Below are 22,097 nucleotides of genomic sequence, written 5' to 3'. Positions count from 1 at the left end.
AAGCCCTCCTGATGAGGTTTCTGAGATTTTTGGCAAAAACATTCCTCCCAACCGTTGTGAGGTGCAGCCCATCGCTTGCCAGAAGTCCATCTTCAAGAAACTGCAGTCCGTGATCTAAGAATCCAAACTGTTCCTGTTTACACTATTTGCGAAGCCAGCTGTTCACTTCCACTATTTTTCCCCCTCTCCCTGGGCCACGTCGTTCAACTGGGAGGACAGATGAGATGACAATTTGTGCATTTAATTGCTTCAATTTCCTGCCCAGAGCCTCGTAGTCTCTTTTGATCTTCTGGAGGCTATTGCTTGCAGTGTCATTGGTTCCCACATGAACCAAGAGGAAGGGGTATTTGTCAGTGGGTTTTATGATTCCTTGCAGTCATTCAGTTACATCTTGGATCTTAGCCCCGGGGAGACAGCACACTTCCTGAGACATCTTGTCAGGCCCACAGATCACTGCTTCTGTTCCCCTCAGTAGGGAATCCCCTATCACCACTACACGCCTCCTCTTAGGTTTGGTCGGGGTTCTTCCGTGAGCTGTCTGTTCCAAGGTCGCCTGCACATTCCCTGAGGACTGACTTTGCTGCTCGTCTTCATATACCTGATCGACTGTAATGAGGGAGAGATCCTCAAATGGAGTCTGCTCTTCATCTTCCATGCTAGGGGAGAGGACCTCAAAGCGATTGTGTATTTCTAAACAATCAGAGTGAACCCTGGGCCTCCTACTTCTTTGAGTCACGTTTCTCCATATATCTGGCTCCTGTGTTGGTGAACTAGCCTCCTTCTCAGGGGAGTCCCCTGTCTCCTCCTTGGTGGAGACGATTTGCTCTGTTGCTTCCAAGAAGAGCTCCAGCTCTCTAATTCTTTGGAGCGCAGCTACATGTTCCTCCAGTTGCTGGACTTTGTCTTTTAAGAGGGCAATCAACATGCAATTGCTGCAGGTAAAGCTGCCTGCAACCTTTGGCAAGATGGCAAACATTGCGCAGGAACCGCAGGCGACTGCAGCTGTTCCCTCCCCTCCATCTTAAGAACGTGTCGTTGGGGGTGGCTACAGTGGTCCTCCATCATAAAAAGCGTGAAGACAGGACAAATAACTCCCCCACAAATAAACCTAGGTCTCCCCCAACAAACGTTTGAGACTAGCTCCCCTAAATCTAAAAGATGGATCAAACTGCCACAAAGAAACACACACACAAGAAAACCCTTTCTGCTCCTTCTTCAGCTGCTGCCCTGATGATCTTTCTACCTGCTGTAGCTGCTGCGTGATTATTAATTGTACTTTTATTGCTTCTTACATATTGTATTTCATCGCTGTAACAGATTGAATTCCACAGAATTCCAAATGTAGTACAATCATTAGAAGAAGCAACAAAAATGCCTATTAAAAATCAATATGAATATTCAATGCCTTCTTTTGCCACAAATCCACAGATGTGCTGCAGATGACCTGAGTGAAACTCGTGGGCTACAGTTTGGAAACGCCTCATGGAGAAGCCTAAGAAAGAAAGTTGTCCGATGGATATCCAGCTGACCCCCAATGGCTTCATTGCAGTCACAAACCCATTAACAGGCAAGCACAGTTTTAACAAGGGCAGAGGTTCCAGGGCAGCAGGCAAGCAGACACAGAACTTATATACAGTTATGCTAAAAAGAGAGACAGTGTCTCCAGACACCGATCAATTTCTATTAATAGCCCTAGGCATTTCAGCCAAAAGACCTTCTGCAGTGGCTCTCTATCAGAGACAGATAAATATATTATACATATACTGTCTCTGGTAGAAAGCCTCTGTAGAAGGCCATTTAACTAATAATAAAAACTCATCAGCATCATGAGACATTGTCTCTCTTTTGGGTGGCTCATTGGATGGGTGCTTCCTGATGTCTTATGTGTGTTTTTCCACTTATACCATTAACACATCTCCAGGCAACCCACAGAGTTTACTGCATATTGTGGTTTTAAAGTTCCACAGCCTCCTGGCATGTGTTTGTATCTGCTAATGCCATAACAATAATTTTTTAAAAACAAAACAAAAACAAAAACAAAACAAAACAGCAGCAGGTTAAAACAAACAAACAAACTTCCCTCTGGACTCTCAGTTGGGGACGAAATACAGCTAAATGCAATATTCATATGTAAGTGCTGGTTAACTCTGCAACCAAAGCTTATTTGAGGAAACCAGTTCCCAAGAACACCAGTGTTCCAGACTTTGTTCTCTCTTCTGAACTCCACCTGCAGAAGTCATCATTGGTACTGAGAAGGGATGGGGAACTTGCAGTACAACAGCATTTGGAAGGCCACAACTCCCCTCAGTCCCAGCCAGCATAACTTGTGGTCAGCCACAAGGGCAGTTGTAAACCAATATCCGGAGTGCCACAAATTCTCCACACCTGGTACAATCCTCTGCAAGTCCCAGCATGTCCAATAAAACTTTATCCCAAGTGAGCCTGTCTAGAATTGCAGTCTGAGAGAACCCTCATTAGAACAAAATATTGCAGCTTTTCCTGGGCTCCCTTCTACTCACCCAAACTTCAGTAGATGACCCTTGGGATCGCTTCCAACTCTATAATTCTCTGATTAATATTTATCATTTTCCAGTGGACAAAAGCTGAGGGTTGCAACAGAAGAGGAAGTTCCTGTGACATTTAGAGGAATAAAATTACGAGGCAACAATAGAAGGAAGAAGGCAAAGATTCTTGTTCCCCATCCCACAAGCTGGAATACATATTACAGTGAAAGACACTCATCCATCTTTTGAGCAGTAACAAGCCACCAGGGGCAAGGATAATCCTCCCTAGCAGACCCATTTTATTTATTTATTTTACTTGTCATCACAAAAGCTTTTAACCCCTGAAGCAACGAGGGAAAGCCACTGCTGGGCAAGGCAGTGAAGATGGCGGCTCTGACATTTCTGATTTCTAAGACTCTGAGTAGTAAACACAGCAGCTAGAGTATTGAACAAACATTGTAGGGATTTCTGGCTCAGATTGGCTGGCTGAAGCCTGCTCCTCTGACGCAAGAAAATGTTTTAGCACTCAAGTTTTTCCTTGTGTAGTGTGCCTCTTACTAGGAAAAGCACTAAAGCCACATGAAATATACATCGCAGTCATAAATTGCTGCTTTCGTCCCCAGCGGCTGCAACTCTGCATGCACATTGCCAGCAAAGCTCTGACAGGGATGTAGCTGGATGTAGCGGTACATTAAATTTTTTATGCAGAACAGGATCAGGAAGGATTTTTTTTTCCACAAAGAAAATTCTAGGAGCATTGCTCCTCCATCTCTAAGCTTGATGCTACCAAAACTCCTGAACAGGCAAGACTACGTATATTCCATGCTGAACAAAAATTATAACTCTGTGCCACAGCCATTCAAATTCTACCCCAAGAAAACCCCAAATTGTGCAACCTCTATAAATAAAATAAACTATGTGCTTCCTCATTTTGCATCATTTGTTCAGAAATTGATTGTTGGGTTTTTAATTGTGCATCGTTATTAAGCCATCTTTCTGGCTTCTGGGATTTCAGTGGGATTTCTAGCCCTTCTGCAGCCATAAGGGCTAGCAATTCGGAAAGGCTGGAAATGTCCTATTGTAAGAACACATCTGCCTGGTACTTTGGGGGCGGGGAGGAATCTAATTGGATGAGCTTCAGCTGCTAATTTGAACCAGAGAGAAGAGTTTGCTGGAATTCTGGGCATGATCTGTCGTTCTCATTGTTACAGGCAAGCAGAACTGGCTGAGGACAGCTCAGTCCCTAGTGTTTCATTGCTGCTGTTGCTTCTCCTCCCTCCCAAAATTCAAGGCTAAAACCATTGAGCAGGCCCCTGGTTTTACTACTCCTTCAATGTGTAAAGAGGGACGCAGGTGGCGCTGTGGGTTAAACCACAGAGCCTAGGACTTGCTGATCGGAAGGTCGGCGGTTCAAATCCCCACGATGGGGTGAGCTTCCGTTGCTCAGTCTCTGCTCCTGCCAACCTAGCAGTTCGAAAGCACGCCAAAGTGCAAGTAGATAAATAGGTACCACTCTGGCAGGAAGGTAAATGGCGTTTCCGTGTGCTGCTCTGGTTCACCAGAAATGGTTTAGTTATGCTGGCCACATGACCCGGAAGCTGTACGCCGGCTCCCTCGGCCAACCCCAGAGTCGGTCACGACTAGACCTAATGGTCAGGGGTCCCTTTACCTTTACAATGTGTGAAGGACTGTAGTCTAAGTGTACCTTCTCATCTCTACCTAATTTTCTTATCAAGACACTGGGATGAAACCAAACAGAACAGCATTCTGGGGGATTTAGAGCAAATATTTTGCATGTAGAAAGTCCCAGCATCTCAATCCGTGGCTGAGAAAGAACCCTGCCTGAAACCCATAGAGAAATGCAACTCAGCATAGATAATATTCTGACCTAGATGGACCAATAGTTTTACCTGGCATAAGGAAGCTTTTTATGTTCCTGTTCTTGGCAACTACTCTGTTTTCTCAGAATTGAGTCAAAGCACTTTAGCATCTTTCTATATGGGCCAGCTTTTACAGTCCAGGCTACAGGCAATTGCTGGACAGTTTTACATTTGACATGGTTCATTCCATTTCTGTACTATAGACCTGGTTTAGATTCTGATATAGTCACCAGGTCCTCGGGGCAGAGTTGGTTAAAGATATGTAAAGTGCAGTGCATGCCAATCAGACAATCAAAAACCACTGTCTAGTCCAAAGTTCCACATAGACTCCAGGTAAGGAAATTAAGATTGCTGGGTGCCCAAAATGCTTTGGAAATAAATCCATTGTTTTGGATAATTGTTGACATTGCTTCAAAACACTTACAGCAGCCTTTGGATACAAGAGGAAGGCAGAGCTTGAAAAGCTGAGCAGATGAGGGGGCAAATTTCAGGCAGGCACCGAATAGATGGAAAGAATGCAAAACACACTCTTTTGTTTCTGGAACATGACATTCCCCGGGGCTCAAGAAGCACATCCACTCTCTGTTAAGAAATACTAGAAAGAAAGAAAGAAAAAGCTCCAGCTCCAGAAATGAGAGCGCCAGCTGTTCTCCCCAGGACATGCTGGGGAAAGTGGGGCAGCTCGCACTTCACCCCAAGTGGATTTGCCAATTGTGGGCTCACTTTTCAGGCATCTTCTGGAAAATCTGTTAGCTCATTAATGCATTACTCAATTCCCCGGAGACTCCCTTGCAATCTCAGTGCATGTTACAAAATGTGCAAGAAAGCAACAAAGGATGGAATAATGGGAAACAAGGAGGGGTTATCCAAGAAATAAATAAAATGTAACAAGAGGCAACAGGGCAAAGACAGACTTCCAGGCCTGCATGCTACTTATGTCAGGCAGCAACTGGTCTGAGACCAGGGCTGGGGGACCTTTTTCAGTCTGAGGGCCACATTGCCTTCTGGGGGCCACTTGCCAGTGGTAAGTGGGTCCCAATGCAAAAAACAGGGGGGGAGGGAATAGCACCAGATGTGATTCTTACTTTTGCACAGTAGTCTAGACTCCAGCCATACAAAAGCCGATTTTTCTCACTCAAACACACTCACGTCTCTCCATCCAGGCAAACAAAGAGGCTTAATCACAGTTCACAACCATATTCTAGCTAGGCAGAAGCACTTAAGGAAATTGCAGAGCAGCAGTTGTGAGGGGTGTGGTCTGGGGAGGGCACATGTCTGGGGAGATCTCTGAGGGCCAAGCAGAGAGATATTGAGGGCCACATTCAGCACCTAGGCATGAGGTTCCCACACCCACCAAGAGAGGCATATCTGCATGTCCTTAGAGGCATATTGTTTCCTCTTATAAGGTTCAAGAGGAACAGAATTCACAAAAATCTTTCCTCAAAGTGCTATGCTCTGCTTCTACTTGTACCAGCCCAATGTCTGGCATATGGCACATACTCAACTCAGTGTGCCCTGAAAAATGTCCACAGTAAGAGAGAAGGCAATTTTCCTGAGGTAGCAAGATTGATTCCATGCTGCTTCACAAGAACTCCATGGGATGTGCAGCAAATGACTGCTTCAGGCTGAAGCCGAAACAAGGACCTAAGCAACAAGCCAGAGATCCAGAGAAAAGGCTCAGGTGATCACTGATGCAACTCTGCTGAAGCCATAATCACGGGGCTGGAATGGCATTGGCACAATTCCTTCCCTGCCACATCACTTTTCCAAAGTACAGTTGTACCTTGGTTTTGGAACAGCTTAATTTCCAAACATTTTGGCTCCCGAATGCCGCAAATCCAGAAGTGACTGTTCCGGTTTGCAAACTATTTTTGGAAGCTGAATGTCCGACGGGGCTTCTGCAGCTTCCAATTGGCTGCAGGAGCTTCCTGCAGACAATCAGAAGCCACGCTTTGGGTTCCTAAGATTTTGGGAGTTAAACGGACTTCCAGAACAGATTCCGTTTGACTTCCAAGGTATGATGGGACCTCATAACACTCTCCTCCTGCTTTTCACAGAATCAAAGAGGGAAGTGCCAAGTCAGCAAGAGATAAAAGTCCTTCTACTGCAATCTACAAACATCACATGTCAGCAAGGGGCTGTCAACAAAGGAATTCTGATACTGTGAAGTACAGGGCATCCCTTGCACATTAGGAGTCTCAGGCAACCAGATTACCCAGGGACTTCCCCACACCTAAGTTGATGCAATATGCCCCGTCATAGAAGCTCACACGTATCATCTCTGCACCCCCTTAAAGCCTCACTATGGAGCACTGCACTGGGCAGGAGCAATGCCTTCCCCTTGGGCAAGCTGCCCAAGGAAAAGTAACCAGAAAGCCTTGGCTTGATCCCTTGACAGTAAGATACTTGTGCACCTGGGGGCAGCCCAACTTGGTCCTGACTTGCCAGGAACTCATTCCCAGAACACCTCTGCTGCTGAACAACCTCTTGCCTCCACCTTCCTTCAAATTCCCTTCTCAGACTTCACCTTTTCCATTGAATACTTCAACTGATAAGCCCCTAGTCCTCCGCTGAAAAAGCAGAGGCTCATGCACATGTCTTCTACTAATGAGTCCTCCTCCTAATAAAATCATTGTGCTGACAGAACGTTGGCCTCAGTGCCATGTTGGATTCTACCCTGTGCCTCCATTCACATCCATCCCTCCTTATTCTGGTCTCCTCCACCTTGCCTCCCTCCCTTCCCTGTTTATTGTCTCCCTCACCGTCAATCTTTAGATTGCAAGCTACTTTGGGTAACGATCTCCCTTTTTGTTTGTATTGCTCTGTAGAACACTATGCACTTTGATGGTGTTCTATAAATAATAAGAATAAGATGACTGCCACTGGCATTATATATACCAGCATGGACTTTATTAATTTCTGTAAGTGCAAGTACACTTGGTTATCACTAGTGGGACTCTTGCTGTCATACTTCTGGCAGTTTTTATTTATTTATTAAAAACTTCATTCTCAAGGAAAGACACAAAACCAATGCAAACAAAATGGATCTCAATTCCCCCACCCATACGAGGGAGCCAGCTATTCTCATTTCAGACGTCGGGTCCAAAAGCCTTTAACCTGCCTTTGGGGAAGGAAGCATTAAATTAACAGTTTCTCAGAAAACTCATTTATATCATCATTAACCATATCCAATATCTCCCCAGAAGTATGGACCTCCCAAAGGGCTGAACTTGCATCTTCTCAACACAGTCCTACTAATATGAACCAGGTCCCACCTGCTTCTGTTATTGTCATCATAAAGAAAGGCCCATTTGCAGGCCTCTCCTCTCTGCCCCCAGCTCCCTGCACAAAGTTTTCACCATGGTTTCCTCACATCAATTATTGAAGTGGATGATTTATTTAAAGGAGCGCCTCTCCACTCTTCAATGTATGCCGCATTTGCCAAGGAAACTCCTGTGGGTCTAGAGCCATTTTTTTTTTTTTTTTTTGCAGTCACGTGTGACATTAAATTAATATCTGCAGTGCTGCTCATGTGATGAATGGAATGAACTTGCTTGCACAGACGAAAAAGAAAGAGGAGGTGGGTGGGGGTGGGGAGAGTCAAAGAGAAGGGAGCAAAGCTGCCCTGGCACACGGCATTACCCAGGGTGGGTGGAAGGGTCCTGAACTTCACTCTGTGCCAATCGGATGACATTAAATTGAGAACTGGGGCTAGTCACATTGAAGTGTGCTCTCCTGGTCAGCAGGAAGGATGAGCAAATCACAGTTCTGACCCCTGTTTGTTCTCTGGCCACATCAGCCACCCACCCCTATCTGGCCAACATTTCCTCTCCATCCTCTGCTTGCTGGATTTTGAGGCAGGCTTTTTGTTCCCAAGAACCACATGCAGCAGTGGTTGTGTCTAGTACTATTCACCTTCCCCTTTCAACATATATCTTCCCTTCTCTGCCCCCCTCACTTAGGCTGTATCAGGGTTGATGTGTGTGTGTGGCAGGGGGAGTATGAAACCTTCATTCCTCAGCAATCCCTGGGCAGCAGAGATTGCTGTGCCCACAGCACAGGAACAGTAATGTTCTCCTCAGCACCCAGCTGATGGCTGATAAGTTGGGCAGCAGGGGATTGGAAAGGTCTCTCCTGGGGCTTGGTGGGCTCTGCAGCTAATGGCCAAGGGCTGCAAGTTATCCTCATTTGGTGCAACATGTAGGTGCTATGAAATCAGGTTCCTTGCAGAACCTTTTCTATACTCAGTCCACACATCACAGGCTCCTTGGCAAAGAGCCTTGCTTGGCATGTCACAAAACACCTCTACTGTGCAACCGCAGACTCAGATACAAAGTATGGACCAGCCTCATGTTCCAACAGGCTGTTGGCTTGATGTGTTGTGTAGCGGTTGCCTGTTTCTTTAGTCTTCCTCAAAGCTGTGGCAGATGTGCTGTCTGCAACAGCACATGAAAAGGGCTGATGGAGGCCGCTGATCCATGCAGTTGAGTCTTTCCCAGCTTGATGCTTCCTAGATGTTTTGGACCAGCCAGATTGGCCAATGATCAGGGATGATCCAAAGTATCTGGAGGGCACCAGATTGGACAAGGTTGATCTAGTTCCTTGGAAGACAGCTACCAAGCGGCAATGGACTTGACCTCTCACCACTCCATGCCTCTTCCCCAACCTGGTGCCTTCCAGATGTGGTTGGACTCTCATCATCTCTGACCACAGGCCATTCTGGCTATAACTAATGGGAGCTGGAGTCCTAAAATATCAGGTGTCAACAGACGGAGGATGGAGATGGGGAAAGCTGATTCAGATGGCTGTCAGAACTGCGAATGAACTGCAGGAGTTCCCTCCAAAGTTAGGGCAGGTTTCCCTGCTGCAATTTCTGGGAAAAGCTCTTTGCCTGGAAGTATCCCTGAGGGGTTCTTGTTTACTCCCTGTCTACATACTCTAAAACAGCTGCTAATTTGTACATGCTTACTGCAACTGTGTTTCCCATTTCCCCAAGGCAGGCAGAAAGTGCTTGTGTGTCTTATATTCAAATCCAAAAGCAAAATCCTCATCACATTTAGCCATTAATATTTGATCATTAGATTTGTCATCTTCATTTTGAAAAAAAAAAGGGGGGGGCTATATAAGAAGAAGCCCTTACTTCTCAAGCACATTTATACTGATTCTCACAGCTGGAAAAAGCCCAACTACTTATTCCCCAAGACTAATTACTCTAATAAATGTTCATAATTTGAGAAATTCACAAGCAAGTTGCAATATGGAAGAGGATCTGGCTGAATTAATTTATACTTCCTCCTTGTTAGACAAAGCCGATTCCAGCCATCTCCGACGATGAAATTGGTATGATCAGAACACTTTTCCTAATAGATAAATAAGGGGGGGAGGAGTCTTAATCATAGAATCACAGAATTATAGAGTTGGAAGGGATTCTGAGGGCAATCTGCTCCAACTCCCTGCAATGCAGGAATCTCAGCTAAAGGAGATACCAGAGTACGAGGAGGAAAGAAAGCAGTGCAATTGAGGCAGCAACGCTTTATAGAAAATACATAGCCTCCAAATTAATCTGTTCAGTAGGTAAATGATTCATTCTCTCTCCCCCCCTCCAACCGCCACCCACCACTATGTGTAGCAGCACATATTCAAATTGTGTCCAGTACCAGAACTCGCATGCTGTCTGTAAAAAGTTACCCGGGAAAATACAGTCAAGTCCAGCTTCAAAACAAGCTTCTCATAACTTTGCCTGTGTGCACATAGATGCACAATCGCTCTGGCAAGTTGCACAAGCAGCCCTAAGTGACACAGAGCCTCTGTTTGGAAGTCTGGGCTGAAGGTTATTATGGTGTGCCCTTTTTACACCCAGATGACCTTGGGAACCTGTGTAATGCAGGCTCAACCTGTGGAACAGTTAAATTCTGCTCCAGGGTTTCCTTTCTCATCTCAAGAGGAGCTTTTCAGCTGCTCAGCTGCCATTAGGAGCGTGATTTTTATTTTCTGGAGTATGAAAACAAGAAGATCTGGCAGCACTAATGAGGATACTAATGGAGAGAGAAAATCATAGAGCCTCTCTGGACAGTCTTGGGCGAACCACCACTATCTCTGAGAATGACCTACCTGGTAGGGTTGCTGTGAAGATAAAAGGGGCTACTGGTGCTCACTAGAGGAAAAGTGTGTTATAAATGTAATATTAAACAAACAGTGAAGTCATAACAAAATTAAGAAAATGCTCCTTGTGATTTCTGCTAAACATTGACCTGCTCAGATGGCATGATGCAGACCAGGACACACACACTGATTGACCTACATCACCAGAATCAGTCAAAATATTGAATTCTTTTTGAGGGAGCTAAATGTCCTTTGCAGCATCCCAAGTCCTCCCAAAGTGCATGTGAAAGAAGGTCATCAATGGGATCACTAATTAAATTCTGCTTTATGGTATTAAAAAAACACTATTGAGGCCAACACCACACCCTATAAAATTAAGAAACAGAAGAGACCCTAACCCTATAGGAATTCACATGAATGCTGCCATTACAGACTGTGACCCACAATGACCCTTCGCATACATTCTGGGTGTGAGTTTTTTGGCCAGGCAAACAGCAGAGAATGACTTCTGTCTGAAATCCTGTAGGGGCACTGCTAGTTAGTACTGAGCTAGATGGACCAGTTCTTGGTAGAGGGCAGCTTCCTATATTCCTGTACTCCATGTAGGGGGAAAAGGTTTTCTAACAGAAGCTGCTCCATAACTTTCCCCCTCCCCCCCCCCCCCGGAGATTTGGCTAAGATTGAGTCTGTGCATCTTCTGAACACATTGCAAGACTTTGATATTAGGAGACAGCTTTCGACAGCAGGAGTTAAGCCAACTGGCAAAGGTTTGACAAAGGATGGTGATGCATGTTTTAACTGGTCATTTATTTATTGCTTTTTAATTGACTATTTTTGCTTTTAAAATGCATTGCTGCAAGCAGAAAGCCTTAAGAGCCAGGCAAATGGAAGTAATCAAATGGTGGCTATCTAAAGAACTTTTAACTGAGTTAAGATTAAAAAAGGATGTGTACAAAAAATGGAAAAGGGGGGAAACCACCAAAGAGGAATTCAAACAAATAGCCAGCACGTGTAGACACAAAGTCAGAAAAGCTAAAGCACAGAATGAACTCAGGCTTGCTAGAGAGGTTAAAAGCAACAAAAAAGGCTTTTATGGGTATGTTCGTAGCAAAAGGAGGAACAAAGAAACAGTGGGGTCACTCAGTCTCAGGGAGAAGATGGTGAAATGCAAACAGGGGACACAGAAAGGGCTGAACTCCTCAATGCCTTCTTTGCCTCAGTCTTCTCTGATAAAGAAAACAATGCCCGACCTGAAGAATTTGGAGCAAATGATTCAGCAGAGGAAACACAGCCCAGAATAACTGAGGAGATAGTACAAGAATACTTGGCTAGTTTAGATGTATTCAAGTCTCCAGGGCCAGATGAACTGCATCCAAGAGTATTAAAAGAACTGGCAGATGTGATCTCAGAACCACTGGCAGTCATCTTTGAGAATTTCTGGAGAACAGGCGAAGTCCCGGCAGACTGGAGGAGGGCAAATGTTGTCCCTATTTTCAAAAAGGGGAAAAGAGAGGACCCAAATAATTACCGCCCAGTCAGTCTGACATCAATACCAGGGAAGATTCTGGAGCAGATCATTAAGCAAACAGTCTGTGAGCACCTAGAAAGGAATGCTGTGATCACCAATAGTCAGCATGGATTTCTGAAAAATAAGTCATGTCAGACTAACCTGATCTCGTTTTTTGACAGAATTACAAGCCTGGTAGATGAAGGGAACGCAGTGGATGTAGCCTACCTTGATTTCAGCAAGGCATTTGACAAGGTGCCCCATGATATTCTTGTAAAGAAGCTGGTAAAATGCGGTCTTGACTATGCTACCACTCAGTGGATTTGTAACTGGCTGACTGACCGAACCCAAAGGGTGCTCATCAATGGTTCCTCTTCATCCTGGAGAAGAGTGACTAGTGGGGTGCCACAGGGTTCTGTCTTGGGCCCGGTCTTATTCAACATCTTTATCAACGACTTGGATGATGGACTCAAGGGCATCCTGATCAAATTTGCAGATGACACCAAACTGGAGGGGTGGCTAACACCCCAGAGGACAGGATCACACTTCAAAACGACCTTGGCAGATTAGAGAACTGGGCCAAAACAAACAAGACGAATTTTAACAGGGAGAAATGTAAAGTATTAAACTTGGGCAAAAAAAATGAGAGGCACAAATACAAGATGGGGGACACCTGGCTTGAGAGCAGTACATGTGAAAAGGATCTAGGAGTCTTGGTTGACCACAAACTGGACATGAGCCAACAGTGTGACGCGGCAGCTAAAAAAGCCAATGCAATTCTGGGCTGCATCAATAGGAGTATAGCATCTAGATCAAGGGAAGTAATAGTGCCACTGTATTCTGCTCTGGTCAGACCTCACCTGGAGTACTGTGTCCAGTTCTGGGCACCACAGTTCAAGAAGGACACTGACAAACTGGAACGGGTCCAGAGGAGGGCAACCAAAATGGTCAAAGGCCTGGAAATGATGCCTTATGAGGAACGGCTAAGGGAGCTGGGCATGTTTAGCCTGGAGAAGAGGAGGTTAAGGGGTGATATGATAGCCATGTTCAAATATATAAAAGGATGTCACATAGAGGAGGGAGAAAGGTTGTTTTCTGCTGCTCCAGAGAAGCGGACACGGAGCAATGGATCCAAACTACAAGAAAGAAGATTCCACCTAAACATTAGGAAGAACTTCCTGACAGTAAGAGCTGTTTGACAGTGGCATTTGCTGCCAAGGAGTGTGGTGGAGTCTCCTTCTTTGGAGGTCTTTAAGCAGAGGCTTGACAACCATATGTCAGGAGTGCTCTGATGGTGTTTCCTGCTTGGCAGGGGGTTGGACTCGATGGCCCTTGTGGTCTCTTCCAACTCTATGATTCTATGAAATGTATGCTGTTTGGGGTAAGGGCATGCATATCATTTCACACATATTATATCATTTCATGACCAGTTTTGAATTCCTGAATGGCCTGCTTCTTATTGGTTACAAACCCCAAGTAGTAGCTTAGGGTTTAAAAACTCAAACCCAGCTCTATCTTGCCAATTACTTATTCAGTCTATTTCCTGCCTTTCCTCCCAAAGGAGCCGAGGGCAGAAACAAGCCCTAACACTTAAGCTGGAAAGTTGTACTTTGGACGCAACTGAGGGGCTGGACTGCTTCAAGCATATAAAAAGGAGGAAATAACAGCAACAGGAAAATCACGTGGTAGATCATTGCACAAGCTGCATAAACATGCATCTAATCCAATGCACATTCATGCATTTAGGAGTTTGTGACTAGCTGTGGCTCTTCAGCATGCATTTATACATACATGGTGCAAGAGCTGTATGTGGCACACACAAAAACCTACATGAGGTTTTCATGATTTCTCCTACACCTAAGTGTTGTGCATGCACAAAACATTTCTGCCCAGTGCTGGTGCCTAGTATCTCAGTCCCTGCTCCAAACACACAGGACATTCTGCATGTGAACCACCATCATGGCTGAAAGCTCTTCAAGAATATAGTTGGTGCATGCAGGAATGTTACCACGTAATGTATTTGATGGTCTTTGGGCAACCACCTGCTTAAAGGAGTGGAGGGAGCCTCTCTGCTGCACAAAGCTCCTTTCCAACCGTCTGAACCATCCCCTAATAGCCCATTTCCTCTGTCATCTACATCTCTTTTTGGTGTTCCTTTAGCATACAGTTTCAGCATTTTATTGCCTGGAGTCTTAGTAAATGAAACAGAAAAATGTAGGAATCGAGGAAGATGAAATGCTTCCCAAGTTTCAGTGGAATCTAATCTTTGCTTAGAGTCATAGTGGTGTAGGCTTTAAACCTGCATATGGTGTGTTTCAAGGGGAGAGGGGAGCAGGAGAGAGAGGGATAGAGGGAAGGAGAATATTGCTCTCTTCCTGAACCTCCAGCTAACCATGCTTATTGCCCACACCTGTTTTCAATGCACCACCACAAGTGACAGACCTCAGAAGGCATCCAATAATTGGATTGTGTCATTGACACAATCCATTCTAGCCATGCTGCATGTGTTAATCAGCTTATCAATGCCAGGATGTCTATGTTATCGTGTGTGTGTGTGTGTGTGAGAGAGAGAGAGAGAGAGAGAGAGAGAGAGAGAGAGAGATTAGGGCTGGCACAAGTCTCTGTTTGGCTTGTGAGGCCACTTTCCTCAAAGCACACCCACCCATATGTATGATGGCAGATATGGGGTAAGTGGAGGTGAGGTTGCCAGTGTAGCTGTCAGTGGCCAGAGCAAGGCAGCTGGGATTGGCTATGCCATAAAGTTCTGGAACTCAATAGTGTAGCTGACCCCTGCAGGTAGTAGAGCTTGAAGATTGTACCAGTTAGCTGATTGGTGGTAACTTCCAGGCTCGCTTGGCTGGGCTTGGTTTGTGGCATGGATCACCTGGCATCACTATGACTGACAGGTCATTAGGCTCCACCCACCAATCAAAACAGCCTGCCAAGGGTGGGGGAACTCAATAATCTGGCCCGCTGGCTGGATCCACTTCCATAACCCTGTTCAGAAGGCTAATGCAAATGTTAAAAAAGGAGCAGGGACCATAGTTCAGTCACGGAGCACACATTTTGCATGCATGGCCTCTCCAGTTAGAAGGACCAGGTGATGTGAAACATCTTTCTTGAGAAGCTAAACTCTGCTAGTCAGAGTAGACACTACAGGACTAAGTGGACAAATACTCCAACCTGAATTCTGTACGCTCATATGAAAGAGCCCAATAAGGAATTAACTGTGGTCTGTGGGACTGCTTTTGTCCCAGTTCTTCTTCAAAGCAAACACCCACCTCACCCACTAAGACTAACCAGGGTTTCTGCTGCATCTGGATTGAAACCAGCTTCATACCACTAAAAAAAAAGGAGTTTGATAGAAAAGCTATCCACAGTAAATTGCCAGGATGTTGTTTATTATGCTTTTCACCTCTGTTTTATACAGAAAAGGTCAAGATCTGACAGGCAGAGGCAGAGATTGCAATGCAGATTAGCCATTACTGCTCTTATACTCTGGCAGAGGGAGGGAGGAACACCATCCTTCCAGAAGGATGAACTTGTGGAAGGGGAGAGGGTTGGAACACACATAGCTGAAAGGATGCAAATTAACTTAACATGGTCTCCTCTGCCTTCATCTCTCCATCTCTTTTTTGCAGAGCAAGTGACAGCCTTAATCTGTCCAATCAAAGAAGGAAGTTCTAATGAAATGCAAGAGGGGGGAAAACAGTATCTACTATGCCAATCCAGGAAAGTGTGTGTGTGTGTGTGTGTGTGTGTCTGTCTGTCTGTCTGTCTGTCTGTCTGTCTGTCTAACTGAGAGAAAGATTACCTTGGCTCCTTGGCTCACCCTTGTTAAAGGAAGGTTCCCTTGGCAACCTGGTATGATGAAAGAGACGGCTATCGATGGCTATTTGCAATGCTTCTTAATACCAGTTGCTGGAAGCCACAGGAAGGCAGAGTGTTCTTGCGCATGAATCCTGCTTGCTGGCTTTCCACAAGCATCTGGTCAACCACTGTGAGAAGAGGATGCTAGGCATGGGCCATAGTTCTTATAGATTTTTGTGATGGTCAAGGAAGCAGAAGCCTCAGATCCAAGCTGGTTAGAATGCAAAGGAAAGAAATAATCACCCAGTGCCTCCTTTATTTCACAGCTCAGTGGAGATGTCCACTCAGTGCACAGCTAGAGCATGTGTTACAGCATATGGTGTTGGAGGCTTTCCTGAAGCAGGTAATACATGGAGGCAAAGTAAGGGGAAAGGAGATCTCCTCAGTGGTACTAGAGGCCCACAAGATGTGCTGTTGTCACACCCTTTTGTCTCCTCCCTCATTTTATCCTGAAATTTGAATATAAAGGAAAACAAGATGGATGAACACCCCCCAACCGAGAAAGTGAGGAAAGGATGAACTGTCACCAGGCAATGGCAGTCATGCAAGATAGCAAGGTTTGTTAAGATCTAAGGAGACTCCATAAACCACATCCACACCCTACATCGGAGATGGGGAACCTATGGCTCTCAAGATACTGTTTGACCTATAGCTCCCATCATCCTTCATCACTGGCTATGCTGGCTGGGGTGAAGAACATCTAGAAGGCCAGGCTCCCTATCCCTCTCAGTGCTTCCTGGGAACAAAGGCCACCGCACTGTGTAAATGAAGAGGTGCAAGGGGAAGCCCTTTCCTCTCTAGCTTATTGTCATCATGGGCAGCACCCAGCAACCTCATTTTCCATATGAGGCATCAGAATGCAGTAGAGAAATGGAAAGAACCCATTCCATTTGCCACTGAGGACATGCACAGAGATGGAAAAGAGTACAATAGGAAGCCATAAGCAATTCCACTTTCTGCTGCATTTTCTGCCTGCACTTCAGAGCCTTAATGAAAAAGAGCCTGTATACAGTGGTACCTCGCAAGACGAATGCCTCGCAAGACGAAAGAGTTTTTTGTTTTTTGAGTTGCTTCGCAAGACGAATTTCCCTATGGGCTTGCTTCGCAAGACAAAAACGTCTTGCAAGTTTGTTTCCTTTTTCTTAAAACCGTTAATACCCAGGGTAACCGTGCTTCGCAAGATGAAAAATTCGCAAGACGAAAAAACTCGCAGAACGAATTAATTTCGTCTTGCGAGGCACCACTGTATACTGCCGCCTTGAACACCAAAGTCTGAATATAATTTGAAGGTGGACACTTTTTGCAAGACCGAGGCCTCTAATGACATCCTCCCCACAACTGTTCCCTTCTAGGTCTGCAATCGCTGGCTCCAGCAACCTCCCATCCAACCATTATGATTGGAACCAAATTTCCTTTATATATACAGTGCAACAGAAGTTTGCCAAGTGAAGGGATAGCATGAGCTCCACGCTGGGTAAAAGATTCCTGCATTGAAGGGGCTTGGACTAGATGACCCTTGTGATCCCCTCCAACTTTATAATTCTATGATTTTATTATCTCTTGTTCTGTATTACAGAGAGCAAAACTAACATGGTTTATCCATCTAATGACCACCTAATTCAAACTAGTGTTCTAACAACCACAAAACATCTCAGCCTCTCAAAAATAATTTCATAATAGTTGCTCAAGTCAATGTTTTTTAAATGTATTGTATTGTGTAATGCATTTTATGTATTTGGTATTGTGACCTGCTGTTATTTTTATTGCTTGTAGTTTAGTAATTATTCAATGTAATTGTTGAGAGTGAATTTCTGCTTAATTATTGTTTGCTGATATTTGAGAGTTAATGCTGTTGTGTATTATTATATGCTAATGGATTGTTGAATATTACATTAATTAATATAAATTGTTTATTTTAAAGCCATATCTTATTATGGCTTATTTGTATTGGATTGCATTGTTATATGATGTATGATCTTTGTTGTATATGTTGTTGTTTCTTCAGCTTGTAAACTGCCTTGAGTAGAAAGGTAGCAAAATGAACCTGAACCTGAAATTCTCTCACTGTCTCCAACACAAGCTAAGTTGCCTTGTGAACTCAACGGCAATTCTTTCTCAATATCTTTGAATCCCAAGCAGAACAAAGGCCATAAGGTTATCTATCATACATCCTATTTCCATGGAAAATAAATATAAAACTCACAGACTCCAAACAAAGTAACTGAGGGACAGTGCAGTCTCTATGCATGCAATGCTGCCATGTGGCCAGGCTCCAACATAGCCAATGCCCAAGATCTGTTACCGCATGTGCACACAAATATACTCAAAACAAGATAAGGGATATTGTCTATGAGGCATCCTGTTTAACTATAGTGAATGGCACCAAAGTGACTAAGAACTGACAGATACTTAATCAGAAATAACAGCTTACTAATAGAAATAGGAACAGAAGGAGTGGAAGTTAACACTGACAGCAGAAAAGCTCCCAGAAAGAGCAATTTTGTTTCCCACAAATGGGAAAATGCACAAAAGTGAACTAGGATTTATATAATCTCACTGGTTCTAAACCTATTATGTGATTTTAAAGATCTGAGTCATGGTTTTGAAACCCAGGGATAGTCAATAACAGAACCTTTTGGTCACATCAGCTGGCTGGAAGTTTCAGCAGGTCTGTCAAATATCTGTTCTTCTCAACTGCCCTCCCCCCGGCCACCGCCCCCACCCAAAATTAAAGAGAGGTTGTCACACTGGGGACAGCCAAAATATGCATGGCTCATGTGGATAAGCTGGATCAGGGCAATTAATTGCTGCTTATCTAAAAGCAGCTATTCATGCTGAAAGTTAGACAAAGGACTCTACACAAATGCATAATACATCTAGGCCTGAGGTCACCAACTGCGTGCACACAAATGTTATTATATGCAACTAACATGAAAACTAGGTGCATCCTTCTGGCTCACAATGGATGCCCCCCCCCCCTTTTTAGTGCTGGTCGAAGTAGTACCTTTATTCAGACAACAAGCAAAAGAGATAGAGCTTCAACCCATCACATGACTCCTGTCACATTACCTTTGCACATCGTACAATCACATCTATGCCCATCGGTTTCCTCCCCAACCAAGCCACCTCCCACTACAATGTCTAATGTAGGTCATTTGTTCAGCAAATTGGCTGCTATTATGCCTGTTGGCTCCACAGTCCCATTGACAGGCTTTGCAACAGCAGAACCAATGCCTTAAGCCGTCTCCCCATCAAGTAGCACACATGCCCTCGGCTAAACAGCCTAGCCGCCTGCTTTCACAGCCAAGTCACTGACCAATAAGGCATTTGGTTTCTTACACCAACTGATTGCCGAGAAAGGAAAACAAGCCAACCCCACCTCATTGTTTCAGAGGCAGAGTCATTTTTTTCCTGGGGATTCGAAATGGACCACTAAATTGGGGGTGGGATTGTTGCTGCCTGTGCAGAAGAGCTTTTTCACCACACTTATCAAAAGCAGCCTGTACAGCAGGGCCACCTCTGCTACCACAATTAAACCCAAGTTTGACGTGATTGGATTTCTCAACAAGGACTGAGTCAACTACCAGAAAGGCATGCTAGCAATGGAGCCGTAGCACAGGGCCAGGCTGCAATATCCGGAGAAATGAAGAATAAAAACTTCCCTAATACTGCAAGCCATAGATAGAGGCAGACCCATTTGGCTAGCCATCCCCGGAGGCTGTAGGGAAAGCCAGTGCTCACAGCTGCTTAGAGGAAGCGATGCAAAGATGGACACATGTCAGCTGGATAGATTGGCGCAAATGAATGATGCACTGCCCATCTGGACAGTCCGCAGGCATAACACTGGAAGAGCTGCTCAGCGCATCCCCTGTTCCCCCCATTAAGGCTGTCAGGAGAAGAAAAGAAATCAAACAAATAGGTTGCAAAGCACAGCGAGATTTCTCCCCAGACAATTTTTGCCCCCTGTGTTATAGCATTCCATGAAAGCCACATAGCTCCTCCCTCTCCCACTGACCCTTCCATCTGCCTCATACCTCTATCCAAAAATTGGGACATAATTCAGGAATAAGATTGGGGAGGGGGGTAGAGAACCTCTATCTAGACATGGTATAATTCTCAAAAGGTTTTGCAGCAAGCATTCCCATTAAAGCAAGCAAATGCTGTGAACAGAAGGCCCAGCCAGCATATCAGAGCCTGCACAGCACTCTCACAGGTCCAGACTGATCCTGGCCGCCACAGCAAGGGCAGAAGAAAGATGCTCAGATTTGCAATATCCAAAAGCAAGTCTCCCTTATCATGCAGGAGCAGGGCTCACCGGCCTTTCCTTCCTTCAAAAGCCAGCTGCTGAGCGAAAGCCAGCTAGGCCAGCTCCCCAACCAATAACAGCTGATTCTCGCTAGCATAAACAGCAATAAATCCTGAGGTGAGCAGAGAGAGAGAAATTCTGAGATAAGCAATAACTGAGGTGAAAAGGACACCCCATAGCTATAGTCTGAGCAGCTGACTCTCCAGGGAGATTTTTCTGCCAGCTTGAGGCTGCAAGCCTAACCATGTCTACTCAGAACTAAGTCCAGCTGTAACCAATAGGGCTTACTCCCAGCTAAGTGAGGTTAGGACCACAGTCTTAACTCGGAAGGCAAAGTCTGCTAAATGCTATTACTGCCCCTTGCCAGACTTTTTATGCCTTCCAGTGGTTTCTGTTAGCTTGCTTACCTGTCCCTCCTGCCTGTCAGCAGCTGGTTCTGATAAAACCTATACAAGTAGAGGGGAACTGGCAGAGTTTTCATACCGCAAGAGCTTCCCGAATAAAACTACTTGGGGAACAAACCCAGCAGAGGCCAGGCAGCATAGGAAGCACCTTGAAGCCTCAGGTAAGGGCTTTGGGGTAGCAGAAAGAAGCCCTTCCATTTTCTAAGCATAGGCTAGCAGTCAAAGGATGAAGATCTCTTTCCCAATATAACCACAGCGGCCTCTCAGCGGGTGTGTAAACGAGAGAGAGAGAGAGAGAGAGAGAGAGAGAGAGGCGGGAAGAACCATAGGAAATTGGAGGAGGGGAATGCACAAGCTGTGACCGAAGGAATATAGAAACCAAAACATGTAATGGAGGCAGCTTCACCAAAACAGCCCTCGAAACAAACCGAGTTTAGAGACGGGGAGGGGGATGATTTGCACTCGGTACCTAACCCACACCCTCCCGCGCACCGCTCCTTGGCGCACCAGCGTCCGCTGGGGCAGAAAGGGGCGTTGGAAGCCGAGGCGATGTGCTTTTACCTTGGACCCCCCAGCCCCAAACCACTTTCCTCCCTTACCTGCCCACGGTCTGGTTGGCGAGCTGCCGCATGCGGTTGAATTGCTTCTTCATGGTTGCGCCCTTGGCCAGAGAGCGCCGCGACGGGCTCGGGAAAGAGGAGGAGGAGAGGGAGAGCTGGGGAGATCGGTGGCTATCCCGGGCTGGGGGAGGCGGAAGGAGGCGGTTACATGGCCCTTCTTCTTCAAGGTAGAAGGTGGAGGAGGAGGAGGAGGAGGGGGAGGAAGACGAGGACTCTAGCACTGCAGCAGCAGCAGCAGCGGCGGCGGCGGGGAAGGAGGGGGGCAGCCCCCGGCCAGCACCATCGCCCCCTCCTGCATCCTTCGGGGGCGCAGCAGCAGCAGCAGCAGCAGGAGCGTCACTTTCTCCCTTTCTGGCTAAGCGCAGCCGCCGAGCGAGCACGCCCGGCCCCGAGTGCTCAGCGCAGCCTCCCGACCCACGCCCGGCCGGCCATGCTGAGGTCGTCTTTCTCTTTTCCCTCTCTCCCTCTCCGAGCTCAGCGGCGATCCCGACGCGCTGCGCTGCTGACAAGGCTGGAAGAGAAGCGGCGGCTCGGACTGCGGCTGCCCGGCCTGGGGCGCTGGGAACTGGAGTCTCCGCCTCCTGGCCGCCGCTTTCCCACTTGCGCCGGGTGGGGGCGCTGCGGAGCACCTTGCCGCGGCCGCGCAGTGGGGCTGCGGAGGGGAAAGGAGGCAGCAACAGCAGCGCCGAGCATCCATTCCTGCTCGGGGTGGGGAGCTCTTTCAACGCGAAAGAGCCAGAAATGAGCGGCTCTGTTCACTAGTGGTGATGGTGCTGCTGCGAAAAACCGGTGAGTCTCACCACCAGCACCACCCGGTTGTTCATCCTCATTTGCCCGCGTTTCTGTAATTCAAGATAGAGCTGGCTGGATTGAGAGCCCCCACCCCGCGAGCACAAAAAAATGT

At 46.0% G+C, this 22,097-nt stretch overlaps 1 protein-coding gene across 9 annotated transcripts in view; it reads right to left on the bottom strand.

Annotated features, from left to right (window-relative positions):
• The window catches only part of ARHGAP44 (Rho GTPase activating protein 44), a 101,010-nt gene extending 79,228 nt beyond the window's left edge, over positions 1–21,782 (bottom strand). For 3 of the 9 annotated variants that reach the window (XM_080993659.1, XM_080993660.1, XM_080993657.1), the window contains exon 1: positions 21,173–21,782. In XM_080993659.1, coding sequence (XP_080849785.1) covers positions 21,173–21,225 — 53 coding nt within the window. In that variant the 5' untranslated portion in view covers positions 21,226–21,782. The remainder of the gene's footprint in view (positions 1–21,172) is intronic. The other 6 variants (XM_080993653.1, XM_080993658.1, XM_080993655.1 and 3 more) reach the window with 5 other exon arrangements.
• Positions 21,783–22,097: the final 315 nt, after the last annotated feature.

The sequence above is a fragment of the Podarcis pityusensis genome, assembly GCF_964106645.2.
Source record: "Podarcis pityusensis genome assembly, chromosome: 2".
In the NCBI taxonomy this organism is placed as follows: Eukaryota; Metazoa; Chordata; class Lepidosauria; order Squamata; family Lacertidae; genus Podarcis; species Podarcis pityusensis.
This window is presented reverse-complemented; position numbering and strand designations above follow the sequence as displayed.